Source organism: Ziziphus jujuba, chromosome 11, assembly GCF_031755915.1.
Source record: "Ziziphus jujuba cultivar Dongzao chromosome 11, ASM3175591v1".
NCBI classification, from domain to species: Eukaryota; Viridiplantae; Streptophyta; class Magnoliopsida; order Rosales; family Rhamnaceae; genus Ziziphus; species Ziziphus jujuba.
The window spans coordinates 27,212,197-27,227,793 of record NC_083389.1 but is presented as its reverse complement, the minus strand read 5'-3'; the positions used below and the strand labels follow the sequence as shown (position 1 = coordinate 27,227,793).

At 37.2% G+C, this 15,597-nt stretch overlaps 1 protein-coding gene across 3 annotated transcripts; it reads left to right on the top strand.

Annotated features, from left to right (window-relative positions):
• The first annotated feature begins 13,946 nt into the window (after positions 1–13,946).
• LOC107433222 (leucine-rich repeat extensin-like protein 3) lies at positions 13,947–15,539 on the top strand. 3 transcript variants are annotated; one of them, XM_016044485.4, is made up of 3 exons: positions 13,947–14,100; positions 14,230–14,314; positions 14,411–15,539. In XM_016044485.4, the coding sequence occupies exons 1-3, from the start codon at positions 13,984–13,986 to the stop codon at positions 15,229–15,231; spliced, it is 1,023 nt and encodes a 340-aa protein (XP_015899971.1). In that variant the 5' UTR covers positions 13,947–13,983; the 3' UTR covers positions 15,232–15,539. The 3 variants fall into 3 exon arrangements, with proteins under 3 accessions (XP_015899971.1, XP_024922423.1, XP_048321362.1); XM_025066655.3 differs by having other exon boundaries at positions 14,083–14,100; positions 14,446–15,539; XM_048465405.2 differs by lacking the exon at positions 13,947–14,100 and having other exon boundaries at positions 14,224–14,314.
• Positions 15,540–15,597: the final 58 nt, after the last annotated feature.

The following is a 15,597-nucleotide window of genomic DNA, read 5'->3' as shown; positions in this document are numbered from 1 at the left end:
AGTGAAGAAAGTGAGGATGAAGCCAAGCAAGAGGAGGAGGACTTGGAGGATGAACCCAAAACCTTGCAAGCAGCCAATGCCAAATTAAACTTGCTTTCTAGAAGAGTACTTGCTGCATACAAAGATGAGGATGAAATTCAAAGAGAGAACATCTTCTACACCCGATGTGAGATTCAAGGTAAGATTTGTAGCATGATTATTGATAGTGGAAGTTGTACAAATGTAATTAGTAACATTGTAGTTGATAAATTAGGCTTAATAACTATTAAACATCCAGAACCTTATAGATTACAATGGCTTAATGATAGTGGTGAAATAAAAGTGAATAAACAAGCCAAGGTAAAATTTAGTATAGATAAATATGTGGATGTTGTATTGTATGATGTTGTACCTATGCATGCCAGTCATATTTTATTGAGGAGGCCATGGGGATTTGATAAGAATGCCATACACTATGGGAGAGAGAATTCCATTGTATTTAAATTTAATGGGAAGAAGGTCAAGCTGGAGCCATTAACTCCAAAGGAGGTATTTAGAGACCAACTTCAAATGCAATAAAGGAGAGAAGCCGAGAAGCTCAAAGAGAAGGCTAGTACGGCACCAATGGTTACACCACCTACCCATGAGGTCAAGATCGAACTTGCTGTCCGAGGTAAGTATTTAAACTCAATGGTGAGGAGAAAGACAAAGACAAAACCGAAAGAGAGAAATTAAGAGAAAAAGCCGGAAGTGATGACAAAAAGAGTGTGTCCGAAAGAGAGAAAGGAAAAGAAAGGAAAGAAAGAAAAAGTAAAAAAATTTATTTGAGTTTTGGGGATGTTAATAAGGCTATCTTGGGTAAGAAACCATTTCTGGTTATGAATATTAAAAATACTTATTTAAAGATGTTTTTGTTGCATAGAACTTTATCTGCATTATTGAAAGCTTTACTTAGTGGAAATTTAAAAATTTGAGAGAGATTATTTGCTAAAATTAAGAAGTATGATGAACTTGTATTTCTAGTATTTGTTGTGATAGTGTTTGACCCAGGAGATTGGTTTTGGTTTCAACCAAGGACGAAGAGGTTCCCCGACCAAAAAAAGTCCAAGCCTATGCCGCATGCGGACGGATCTTTTCAAGTTTTGGAGCCGAATAACAACAATGCCTACAAGCTTGATTTACCGGGTGAGTATAACATTAGTGCTGCATTTAATGTTTCTGATTTAACTTCTTTTTTTGCAAGTGATGATCTTGATTTGAGGTGCTTCATTAATGATAAATTAACCAATTATTGCCACTTGTTTTTATCTTGGCCCTCAAATTGCCTTAATTCTCTCTTTTGATCAATGGTGGAGATTTAACTAGAATATTCCTTTTTATAAATTTCAAACTTTAAATGATGATAACTCTTTGCTCGCACCTCGAAATCCACAAATAACGAGACATTTGAAATCCTCAGATCTTGATGATTCATATGACATCCATTTCCACCATGAAATTCTCGATAGAATCTTTATGGAATCTTCAAGGTATCTTTTTGGAATCTTCTTAATGCTTAGTCCGTTCGAGCTCAAATCTTGCTTCCCACCATACTTCGACCCAAGGAATCCATCTTTATGGTTGTTTTCTTAAAATTCTTCCTCTTTCACCTAGATTAAGAAAAATACATAATTAAGTATCTTTCCATAACAAATTAACACAAACTAACAAATATTAAGCTATAAATATGGCCTAAAATCATCAATATTTTAGACCTAACATGAGGACAAATCCTTTTCAAGAGGAGGGGAATGATGTGATTCCGCCCGAGCCCGCTCAACCGATAACCTGCTGGGGTGCTGGCCGGACACGGATGAAGACTAGACCAATCACAAGAGCTCAAATTAAGAGATTTAAGGACAACCTGGGAGCATTTATACAGGGGGTAATCAATTCTCAACAGAGCTTATCCATACTTGAAGATACAAAGCCTATTCTACGCATCCAAGTGGTGGAAGCCGATACGGACCCGGGTAGCAGTTTTGGTGCAAATATGGACAACGGGCAGCATGAAATGGTTCTAACTCTTTATGGATTAAATACATATGTCTAAGAGGATATGGAATCAAGTCAAGACAGCTTCAAAGGCATTCAAAAAGGGGTTGTATGGACAGCTTCAAATTTGGCCTATTTTTTACTGTATTTTGCTAAGTTGGCTTTTTCTTCCTCTTCCAAGCATGGGCAATGTGTGGGACTTCATATTCAGCTTATTTTGCATCCTAAAAAGCATATTTAAGCTGATTTGGAGCTCAATTTGATCAGAAATTGATCAAAATCAACTTAGTCAAAAAGCTAGTATTATAGTTTCCTAATTTGATTCTACTTTTTGTTTTAGAAAAGTACCATTACTTTTTAGTTTTTATTTATTTATTTTCTGGAACAATAAGTTTAGGAAAGTTATTATTTTATTATTTTCATTGTAAATTAATTAATTCCTAATTCAAAATAAAGGAATTAATTAATCCAAATTAGATTAGGAAAGGAGTGAGAATTTCGGCCACCATAGAACTCTTCATTGTGTGGCCGGTTTTTCCTAGGATTTTTAGGGTTTATTTTGTTTCTTTCAAAGCCTATTTAAAAGGCTTAGTTATCAATAAGAATACAACTTTGATTTGATTAAGAAAATACTTGTGAGATTAATTATCTTTTTGTTCTTTGAGAACACCTAAAACACCATTAGAGAATTGGTTGTTTTAGCTTGACTTATCAATAGGTTTTCCATCCCCTATTATGGCATCTACATTATACCAAGGTTTCTAACCACAGGTTGGTTAGGGGTTGAGGTCCTTTCCATTAGAACTTGAACTTAATTGAGATCCGGGCTAATATAATACGGGTTTAGGAGTAGGTCGTCCTAGGTTCGTATCATATTCCACTTAAGATACACTTTCCCTTCTATTTTTAGATAAGTATAAACTCAAATTTATGGGTGTTCTGGCTATATTAGTATCATTAGTACTAAATTTAGCCAGTATTTTATCTACATAATGAGTTTGACTAAGAAGATTCCATTCGAAGTCTTCGTGATTTTCATACCTAAAATCACATCTGCAAGCCCCATATATTTCATGTCAAATTTAGAATTTAACATGGCTTTTATAGTTCGGACCATATTGTTGTCACTACCTACTATGAGTATATCATCTACATACAAACATAGAATGATATATCAATTCTCTGTATCTTTTACATAGATACATTTGTCACATTCATTTATTTTAAATCCATCTTTTAGCATGGCATTATCAAATTTTTGATGCCATTGCTTTGGAGCTTGTTTAAGTCCATATAAAAACTTTACCAATCTACAGACTTTCTTTTCTTGTCCTGGAGCGGTAAAACCCTCAGGTTGCTCCATATAGATCTCTTCATCTAGATCTCCATTCAGAAAGGCTGTTTTCACATCCATTTGATGCACTTCAAGATCCCGCAAAGCAGCAATCGCCAGTACCATCCTTATGGAATTTATTCTCGTTACTGGAGAATAAGTGTCAAAATAATCAAGGCCTTCCTTTTGCTTGTATCCCTTAATTACAAGTCTTGTAATGGCCCAGTCCACCCGCATCAAGATATTGTCCGCTTTGGGGTATTCCAGGCCGTAGCCCCCCTCACGGTTTTGTTTCTGCCAGTCCCACTGGCAAAAGGCCTCTTGAAGGGAAAGGTATCCACACGCTTATAAGCCATGCTTCGTTCCCCTTTCCAACCGATGTGGGATGTTACAATCCTCCCCCCTTGGGGCCCAACGTCCTCGCTGGCACACCGATCCGGGTCCGGCTCTGATACCATCTGTAATGGCCCAGTCCACCCGCATCAAGATATTGTCCGCTTTGGGGTATTCCAGGCCGTAGCCTCCCTCACGGTTTTGTTTCTGCCAGTCCCACTGGCAAAAGACCTTTTGAAGGGAAAGGTATCCACACGCTTATAAGCCATGCTTCGTTCCCCTTTCCAACTGATGTGGGATGTTACAAGTCTTGCCTTGTATTTATCTATTGTTCCATCTGCTTTCATCTTTCTTTTAAAGATCCATTTGTAACCCAAAGGTTTACAACTTGGAGGAAGATCTACTAATTCCCAAGTGTCACTATGCAAGATGGAATCAATCTCACTTTTTACAGTTCTTTCCATAAATTCCCTTCAGGAGAATTTACAGCTTCTTGGAAGCTTTGAGGTTCACTTTCTAGCATATAAGTAAGAAAATCCAGACCATAGGATTTTTCGGTTCTTACTCTTTTATTACGTCTAATCTCATCCTCATTCTCTTGCTCTCAATCACTATCAGTATTATCATCATCACTGATAGCATCGTAAGTTCGTTTAGATGAACTCGGTCCTTCTTCCACTTTATATGGAAAAATATGTTCGAAAAATGATGCATTTTTCGATTCCATTATTGTGTTTTTGTGAATATCAGAAATTTCTGACCTATACACAAGAAACCGATATGCACTACTATTCTGTGCATATCCTATGAAAATGCAATCAACAGTTTTGAGACCTATCTTCACCTTCTTAGGTGTAGGTACCACTACTTTGGCTAGACACCTCCACACTTGTAAATATTTGTAGGAGGATTGTCTTCCCTTCTATAACTCATAGGGTATCTTTACCTGATCTTTCCGGGGCACCTTATTTAAAAGGTCGTTCGCCGATAAAATGGCTTCCCCCCACAAGTTCTGAGGTACTCTAGAGCTTATCAGCATTGCATTCATCATTTCTTTTAAAGTTCTATTTTTATGTTCAGCCACACCATTTGATTATGGCGAATATGGCAGAGTAACTTCATGTATTATACCTTATTGAGCACAATACTCTCCAAATTGAGTCGCATACTCCCCACCACGATCACTTCTGATCACTTTAACATTTTTGTTAAGTTGATTCTCAACTTCTGTTTTATAGAGAATAAATTTCTCTATAGTCTCATCCTTGCTATTTAGCAGGTATACATAGTAATATTTCGTGCTATCATCAATAAAGGTGATAAAATACTTATTACTACTTCTAGTAATTGCGAATTTCAAATCACATACATCCCTATGTATTAAATCCAAAGGTTCATTATTTCTATGAACTGTTTGATATGATGACCTTGTTTATTTTGCTTCCACACAAGTTTCACACTTATGATTGCACTCAATTTCAAACATGGGAATATGATTTAAGTTAATTAACTTCTGCAGAGAATTAAAATTAACATGTCCTAGTCTACCATGCCATAAAATGGAAGACTTAAGCAAGTAAACAGAAGAAGTACTAGCTTTATTCATTTCTTTAGGCTTTACAGTCATTACATTGAGTTTAAATAAACCATTGACTACATAACCCTTTCCCATAAACATCCCAAATTTGGACAAAATAACCTTATCTGACTCAACCATTAAGCGAAAACCATGTTTGCTCAGCATCGATCCAGACACCAGATTCTTGCGAATGTCTGGAACATACAGTACATTATTCAAAGTCAGCTATTTTCCCGAGTTCATCTTCAGGATTACTTTGCCCTCACCTTGGATTTCTGAGGTAGCAGAGTTCCCCATGAACAACTTCTCCCCATTCTTCTTGGGTTCGAAGGAAGTGAACATACTCCTATCTGAATACACATGGCAGGTCACACCAGTATCTACCCACCATTCTCTAGGATTGGATCCCACCAAGTTCACCTCAGCGATTACAGCACTAAGGTCAATGTCATCAACATCTCGAATGATGTCCTCCATCACCTGTGCCTGATTCCTCTTTCTCTTTGGCAGCCTGCATTTCGTAGCTCTGTGACCCATCTTGTCACAGTTAAAGCATCTGCCTTGAAACTTGGCATTTTTGGATATTCCTCCGTTAGGCCCCAAGTTGGTAGCTTTTCCAGTTTTCTTCTTGTTATTGGAGCTTTGACCATGCTCCACGACATTAGCCTTCAATCCGGCCTTCGAAGCTCTCTTATCAGACTTTCTGTTGTCATCTTCAATACAAAGCTTGCCAATAAGAGCCTCCATATCCATCTCCTTTCTTTTATGCTTCAGATAATTCCTGAAGTCACTCCAACTTGGAGGTAGCTTCTCAATCATACAAGTCACTTGTAAGGCTTCATTCATGATCATTCCTTTAGCAAGCATTTCCTGAATCAGCACTTGCAACTCATGTACTAAATTCATTAATGGCTTCGTATCTACCATCATGTAATCCAAGAATCGGCATATAATAAACTTTCCGGACCCAGCATCCTCAGTCTTGTACTTGCAGTCCAATGTTTCCCACAGCTTCTTAGCTGACTTTGTGCCACAGTATACTCCATACAGGGTATCAGAAAGGCCATTCAAGATATAATTCTGACATAGATAATCGGAATTATTCCATGCATCCACCGCCATAAGTGTCTCCCTATCACTCTCTTCATCATTGGATGGCGCATCTTCAGTTAAGTACTTCGCAAGTTCTAGGGTGGTCAGGTAAAATAGTATCTTCTGCTGCCACCTCTTGAAGTTTGCTCCATTAAACTTCTCAGGCTTTTCTACATGACTTGCCAAATGAGGCATCTGAATTCCAGAACTCTGAGTAGGCATAGTCCTATTGTCTCAACTTGCCATTTCTGTAACATCACAAAATAGAAATCAATTAGTTGTTATTTTCTATCCCAACAAACTAATTATAAGCAATTTCCAAAAGAAAAACATACAAAAGTGTGATTTTTAGGGTTTCTGAATAAACTATAAAAATTACTGTATACACCCTAAAATACTGTTCATGCGTCACTGTCTACTGACACATGGCACTATGCTGACGTGGCATGCTGCCACATGACAACCACATGATGTGGCTGACGTAGCACGTTGCCACGTCATCATCGTGCTGACACATGCCGCTCCACAAGACTGACATGTGTTACCTGTAACAGGTCGACACGTGTCTACCCTCGTTGCGCAACACGTGGCTTAATGACTGGTCGACACGTGGCCTCACGACTGTGTGACACATGGGCTCGCCATGGCTGCCATGTAGCCTTGCCACTGTGTGCCATTTTTCAACATTTCGTCTAGCCACATGGTGATTTCTCGTCACGATACGTGGCGAATCCATTTGCAATCGGGCCGTTTCTCGTGGGTCTAGGTCTTCATCGGGCCTGGGTATTGGGCTGAACAGTTGTCTATTCTAACCATAGGCTGGGCTGTGAAACTGGGCTAGGCCCAACAAAATTTAAAATTCTGGCCCACTGACCCAGATTCTTACCCTAGCCCTTTTTTCAAACCCGTTAACCCGAATTTCAACCCGTCTTTAACCTCCAGCCGGGTTTTCTCGATCCGTTTTACTGGTAAACGGGTTTTTCTAATCCGGTTCAATTTTCTCTGTTTCGGTGACTAAAAAATTCCAAAAAATTCATCAAAAAGTTTAGAAATTCATGGGCAAATCAATTTTGAAAACAATTTTTATTTTAAAATAAAATTTAATAATTGCCCAAAAATTTTTAAACCTCACGGGTTTGATGAATTTTTTTTTTTTCTTCTTCAAAAACCAAAGCACACAGACATAAAATAACATATACAAGAAATAGAAACATGGCATGTAACTATTTGGGTAAATCAATTTTGATTAAATATATATATATATAGGGTTAATTACACTACACATCCTTGAATTTTTTTGTAAATACAATCGGATACCCTGATGTATGTAATAATTCTAACTTATTCCTTGCCGTTAACACATTAGTGTTAAAATTGATAGACGAGAGGCATAATAGTCATTTGACAGCCATTCCATAAAAAAAATTCAAAAAAAACAAAAAGTAGAAAAACGTAACCCTAGAATACTGTGAGCTTCTTGATCTGGGTCCTCGCCGACTCTTCTTCACCATCTACTGCTAATGGGGCACGATCCTCTGGTCCACCAGAGATGGAATCGGAGGAAGCGAGGGTGAGGTTGAGATCTAGCATTGTTGGGGGGATATACCAGTGGGAAAGTGTTTATACACAGAGAGAGAGAGAGAGAGAGAGAGAATGGTGTTTGGTGTAGAAAAATGGGTGGGGTGAGAAAATTGATATTTAGAATTGTTGGATTTGAAGGAAATGAGACCCAGCTATTGTCATGGAGCAAATTTAGCTTTAGAGAGAGAAAGAGAGGTAATAGGGGGGTTGGTTTGTTGTTTGATTTAAGAAAAGAGAAGGGAAAAGAATAATGGAGAAGAGGCAGTTGCATCGCATCGCAGGCGAAGAGGAATCTCATATTGTTGGCTGGCTACGGGATTTCCATGCACAGAGAGAGAGAGAGAGAGAGAGAGAGAGAGATTGTTGTGTTGGTTGTGTGCTCGTTGATGGAGCAAGGAACAAGAGGACGGCCATGGAGGGAGATGAAAGGAGTGGGTTCTATTTTTTCTTTTTTATTTTATTTTTACTTCTTTAATTTGGCACATGGTTCTATTCTTTAATTTTTTATTATTTTTTTTGTTTTTTAACTTTTTTTATGGATAGCTGTCAAATGACTATTATGTCCTTACTCTGTCAATTTTAATACCAATATAGCAACGGCAGGGACTGATTTAGAATTTTTACATACTTGAGGGTGTTGGTTGTATTTTAAAAAAAAATTCAATGGTGTGCAGTGTAATTAACCCTATGTATATATATATATATATTATATACATGCCCAAACATAAACAGTACACGGGTATTAAAAACCCTAGGAAAAACCGGCCACACAATGAAGAGTTCTATGGTGGCCGAAATTCTCACTCCTTTCCTAATCTAATTTGAATTAATTAATTTATTTATTTTGAATTAGAAATTAATTAATTTACAATGAAAATAATAAAATAATAACTTTCCTAAACTTATTGTTCCAGAAAATAAATAAATAAAAACCAAAAAGTAATGGTAATTTTCTAAAACAAAAAGTAGAATCAAATTAGGAAAATATAATACTAGCTTTTTGACTAAGTTGACTTTGACCAATCTTTGATCAAATTGAGCTCCAAATCAGCTTCAATATGCTTTGTAGGATGCAAAATAAGCTGAATATGAAGCCCACACGTTGCCCATGCTTGGAAGAGGAAGAAAAAGCCAACTCAGCAAAATACAGTAAAAAATAGGCCAAATTTGAAGCTGTCTGTACAACCCCTTTTTGAATGCCTTTGAAGCTGCCTTGACTTGATTCCATATCCTCTTAGACATATGTATTGAATCCATAAAGAGTTAGAACCATTTCATGCTGCCCATTGTCCATATTTGCACCAAAACTGCTACCCAGGTCCGTATCGGCTTCCACCACTTGGATGCTTAGAATAGGCTTTGTATCTTCAAGTATGGATAAGCTTTGTTGAGAATTGATTAGCCCCTGTATAAATGCTCCCAGGTTGTCCTTAAATCTCTTAATTTGAGCTCTTGTGATTGGCCTAGTCTTCATCCGTGTCGGATCAGCATCCCAGCGGGTTATCGGTTGAGCGGGCTAGGACGGAATCACATCAGAATACGCTAGGGTGATTGGAAGTCTGATGTACTTGATGAGTTGCACTAGACTAAACTTAGCCTACGCTATAAGTAGACTGAGTAGATACACAAGTAATCCAAATGATGATCATTGGAAAGGAATCATTAGAGTACTTAGGTACTTACGATATACTCGTGAATACAAACTGCATTATACAAGATATCCTACTGTATTAAAAGGATACAGTGACGCAAATTGGATATCAGATATAAAGGATTCAAAATCCACTAGTGGATATGTATTCACATTAGCATGTGCAGCCGTAACATGGAAGTCCTCAAAACAAACTGTGATAGCTCGATCCATGATGGAATCTGAGTTTATTGCATTAGATAAATGTGGTGAAAAGGCATAATGGCTACACCAATTTTTAGAGAACATTCCGAGGTGGTCTAAACCTGTGCCAGCAATAACTTTATATTGTGATAGTCAATCTGCGATTGGCAGGGCACAAAATATTATGTATAATGGAAAGTCTAGACACATACGTCGTAGACACAATTCCATGAGACAGTTAATCTCAACTGGAGTTATTTCAATAGACTATGTAAAGTCAAAAGATAATATTGCGGATCTGCTTACCAAAGGGTTAAATAGAGAATTAGTTAAGAAGTCGTCGAGGGGAATGGGATTGAAGCCGTGAATAAAGTCGATACGATGGAAACCCAACCTAGTTGACTGGAGATCCCAAGATCAAGGTTCAATGAGACAACGCAATTGTAAAGACTGGTATGGATCACTGTGGGGGTTAATCCTCCATCCATTCCTATGACCAATAGTGATAGAAAAAGGTTAAGCATAAAGTATGCTTTTAATGATTTCTATAAGTGTATGGTAATTTATGCATAGTTATGCTGATTACATTGGGAGTAGGAATCACCTATGTGAGAGAGAATAGTGGCCGCTTCAAAGGAGAATTGTTAAGGGTGCAATTTTTTAGAAACTCTTGCAGAACCAGGGAGGTGTTCAAGGCCAAAATGAACACAACAGTGAGAACTGAAGTATACTAGGAAGGAATCATGTGTGGGCTATGTTGTCATTTACACAAAAGACAAAATGGTTCAAAGACATCACATTTACCGTAAGTCAATAAAAAAGATGTAGTCCCACAAGGGAAGGTTCAAAGAGTAGCATCTACCTATCTTATGCAGATTTCAACTGCAGAGCTTTACCACCAGAGTCATGTTTGTTTTAGAAATAAAATCATTCATGTGGGGGATTGTTAGAGTTTGGGCCCAGGCCCATATGTGTGAATGATTTGGGCTTTGGGTCCTTTTTTGGTTGGTTGAGTTTTGATAAAATAATATTTTTAATTAATAAATAAAATAATATTTTTAAATTAGTGGGAGAGAGTATTACGGGGACACAACTTTTTTGGTGAGAGTTTGAAGCTTCCACGTACTTGAAAATGTTCTTTTCAGTTTTTTGAAGTTTTACAGAGAAAAAATAGATTTTTGAGAAATACGTGAAAAACAGAGAGAAAGCAATGACAGTGGTATAGTGAAGGTAAAGGACACTATGGTATTACACAAGCCTCGGTTAAACTTCCAAAAAACAGATCAATTAAGGAAATACAGGTTATAAATTCTCTAAATATCTATGTAATTTTATCTTACATTATTATGTTGTATTGTAACAGCTCAGTCCACCCGCATGAGATATTGTTCGCTTTGGACCTAGCCCGCACGGTTTTGTCAAAACGCATCTCAAGATAAAGATATCCACACCCTCTTTTAAGGTATGCTTTGTTCCCCTTTCTAACCGATGTGGGATCTCACAATTCATCCCTTTTGGGGCCCAACGTCCTCGCTGGCACACCGATCCGGATCCATCCCCTTTGGGGCCCAACGTTCTCGCTGGCACACCGATCCGGATTTGGCTCTGATACCAACTGTAACAGCCCAGTCCACCCCCATGAGATATTGTCCGCTTTGGGTCCAGCCTGCACGGTTTTGTCAAAACGCATCTCAAGAGAAAGGTATCCACAATCTCTTTTAAGGTATACTTCGTTCTCCCTTCCAACCGATGTGAGATCTCACAATATCCACCTTTATTTACATATATATTCATACATTATTTCTAACAAATTCAACTTTCGACTATAACAAAATTCGCTAAGAAGGCCAAAAGTCTATAAATCAAAATTCAAGTTTCATTGATCTCGTTATAGATTGTCCATTTAACTGAAAAAAAAAATGTGTTTTCCACAAATTATGCATGCACATGTATGTGTGTAAGCACATATACATGTATGTGCAATCTTTGACTCCGAGCAGGTGGGAAGTTGAGAGCATAGAGAAGTCGTAAACTTTTCATAGCAAGCTAATTACCAATCAAGTAATTATCTTATTTAAGGACAAAAAATAGCTCCCGAACAAATTAAAAAATAAAAGAAAAGCAAATATTGTTACTCTACCACTGCCTTGTATTCTATTTGTTTTAAGGGGGCATTTAGAGTGTTGCATGCATTTATAACATATACTTTTTTAGGTTAAAAGCACCATAGGAAAATAGGTTCATGGAGAAGCCAAGAAGTCAAGCCAGACTCAACTATTCTCTCTAATAGTTGGGCAACTCTTATTTATTTGATACCATACCAGAATATAAGCAAAACTTTAAACAATCCCCAATTTTGCACCGAAAAATAAGCAAAATGCATGAAACAGTCAGGCTACAACCAAACAAGTACGACGATCCTAGACATGCAATAGCCAAATATTCCTCCACAAAAATAGAAAGCTAGTCAATTCGGTTTCAATTTAAAGGACTCTTAATAATTTTCTGCTGCAATTCTGTTTCTGGTTGATCAGAAGACTCTTTTACATATTACTTTCTTCCTTCTAGCCAAGCAAGATATAAAAATCTGAAGCCACTAGAAAGAACCAACAAGTTTTTCTCCCACAAATCCATTTTGCCAAAAGGTTCAATTAGAATGCTATGGCTTTTTTTTGCATGATCCTTAATTTTATACAAATTATATTGAAACTGTGCAAATATTCCTTCCTCACTCTTAAAAATAAAAAATAAAATAAAAAATATGGTCAACGAAAAATATAGAAAAACACAGCCATTTTTGTCCATGAATCCATCCCACTTTTGTTTGCCTGCCCTAAAACAAAATATTCACCAGCTCAAAAGAAAAAAGAAAGATTATGAACTTGGGTATAACCAAGTTAAAGGAAGGTTCTTTTTGTTTTCTTTTGGTTTTCTTGGGTTCCAATATGAAAATAAGTATGGAAAAAGAAAAATATCTCCATATATATAAAGTAAGACCACTAAACAAACTTTTTTTATAATAAATGGTGCAATTAATAAAGGCGAAGTCTCATTCTGTCAGCAATCATAGGGCCTAATCAAATCAAGCATAACCAGCTACACTCTTTTCTCGAAAGCTCACTTTCCAGGTCTTGCTGACATTTGGTGGATGCTGGACTGTTAGAAACTCAGTTGAATTTAGCACAATATCGTGCATATCGTGCTGGCCCTATTCTATTGCTTGCACCAAAAACTTTACAGTTCTTCAACTTTGTAGTGAGATTGGAAAACTTTACGGTTTTTCAATCTTTGTAGCGAGATTGGTTAAAATGGAATGTCCTAAGAATCAAGTAATATTAGCATCTTGATTTTGGAGTTTACTTCTTTGAATGAAAGTTGTTCTTGCTGAATGTGGTATCTAGCAAATGTGAAATGGTACACATAGATTTTGTTAAATTCTAAGTATTTGGTTTTGGAATTCTTTAAGGATTTGTAAAAAGGATCCTGAAAGATTAGGCATACCAGATTTTAAGTTAAATATAAAGATTTGACCAAGAGGGATAATAATGTTCCTCAAGTTCTTTATATATTATGATTAATGAACAAAAACCCACTTTATTAGGTAGCAAAAATTAAGCTAATTGAAACTCAAATTGAATGAACTTATAAAATGGCCATGACAGAATCTCTTTTACCATCTCCAACAACCTTTACAACAGAAACGAAAGAAGAATTATGTTTTCCAACCCAGATAACAATTTTCGATTAAAAACATAAACAGCAAAATTTTTGTGTCACTTTTATAATGTAATAGTGAGATCTTTTCTTGTGACAAAAGGATTCCATAAGAGTGGATATCCTTCAAAACCCAGAAAGCTACTTTGATAGTTTTGACTGATTAAAAATGCACACAAAAATGGTTTGTTTTTTCTTACTTTTAATTTCTTTTCTATGGTCGGTTTTGGATATCCTAATCCAATCCTCACAATACACATACTTTCAATTATACATGGCCATCCATCAGAAAAAGCAAAATTCCCTTTGGCTCACCATTTTCCATTCGCCATATAAACATACAAATCACCAGTCCTTTTCTTCTCTAACCCTCTTTGACAATGACTTCAGGAGGCTCATCAATCTGCACTGCTCTCCCTCTCTCTTTCCCCAAAAAAAAAGAGATTCCTTGCATGTCCCACTGTCTTTTGCCTTTGAAATATTCCTTGCCCTTGTTACAAATAAATGCCACCAATTGATTCTCCTTTCATGCTCTCCATCCTCCTCATCACAAAACTTCCCCATACTCCTGGCCTCCTTTCTTTCCCTCTCCTACTCTTCTTCATGGTTCCAGAATTAGAGGTACACCTCCAAATCTATATAGCAATTCCTTTCCTTGTACATATATATATATATATATATATACATATTCTGTTTATAAAGTTGGATTTTTTATGTTCTAACGAGTTGGATTTTCATCTTCAAATGCAGAAACCTAAAATCACCGAGATACAGGTCCGGATGGACTGTAATGGGTGCGTGCAAAAGATCAAGAAAGCATTGTATGGCATTAATGGTAAGCTATTGATTGAGACCAAAAAAAAAAAAAATTAATGCCATATTTCACCTCTTTAGTTTGAGTCTAATTTTCATCTTTTTTGTTATTCAACAGGCATATATGATCTTTACATTGATTTCCCTCAACAGAAGCTAACAGTGATTGGGTGGGCAGAGCCAGAAAGAATCATGAAAGCCATTAAAAAGACAAGGAAAGTTGCCACCATTTGTTCCCATACAGAAGTAGCAGAACCTGCTGCTCCACCACCAACAGAACAACAACAACCACAAGAAGGGACTAGTGCACAACCACCCCCTGCCCCTGATGAAGCACCATCAAATCCTCCATCGTCCGAAGCTCCTCCTCCACCACCAGCTGAAGCCTCTCCACCAGCAGAGCAGCCAAAAGACCCACCACCACCAGAGAATCCACCACCAGAGCCAACACAACCAACACCATCACCACCTGTTACTGTAGACACCAATGCAGGTCAACCAGGGCAGCCTTCTAGACCAAAAGAGGTAGGGGAGGTTCATGTTGTCTACCACCATCCGCCCCCTGAATATGGATACAGATACGGCTATGGCCATGGTGGTCCAGGGTATTGGAACAAGTACCAAAGTGGTCAAGAACCACACGAACCAGCACCAGTTCCGGCCCCGGCACCAGTACCAGTGCCCCCTGTCTATGTGACACACAGCTACAATACATACAGGCCATCATCACATGTCACTGAATATGAATATGTCAGATCACCACCAAGACAGCCAAATTACACTAGGATCGACCCGTATTACAGTAGGATCGACCCTTATTACAATAGGAACGACCACTATCATGAAGAACAACAGTATTACGTAAACGGTAATAATGGGAGTGGAAATATCACATCAATTTTTAGTGATGAAAATCCAAATGCATGTAGAATAGTGTAAAAAGGAAAGAAAGGATGGTGGGAAAGGAAAGAGACTGTTTTGCTGTGCCTACAAGCGAGCCTTGATGGGAAAGTCAATGGAGAATAATTAAAAGCATAATAAGAAGATAAATTTGGTGGAATTTTTTTTAAAATGTTTTTTCATATTAAGCATGTGAAAGTGTGTTTAAAGCGGGAAGAATATGATTCTAAACTTGTTGGTGCTGGAAAGAATTAGATTCTACTAAATGCTGCTCGGAAGTCATTTCGATTTTATGTAAAAAAGAATCTGTAAAGCTGTTTGTTATTCTTAATCCATATTTCTCATCCCTTCATTTTTGAAAACTAAGTCTTCTTTTTACTTTACTTTTCTTCTCTTAAACTACTT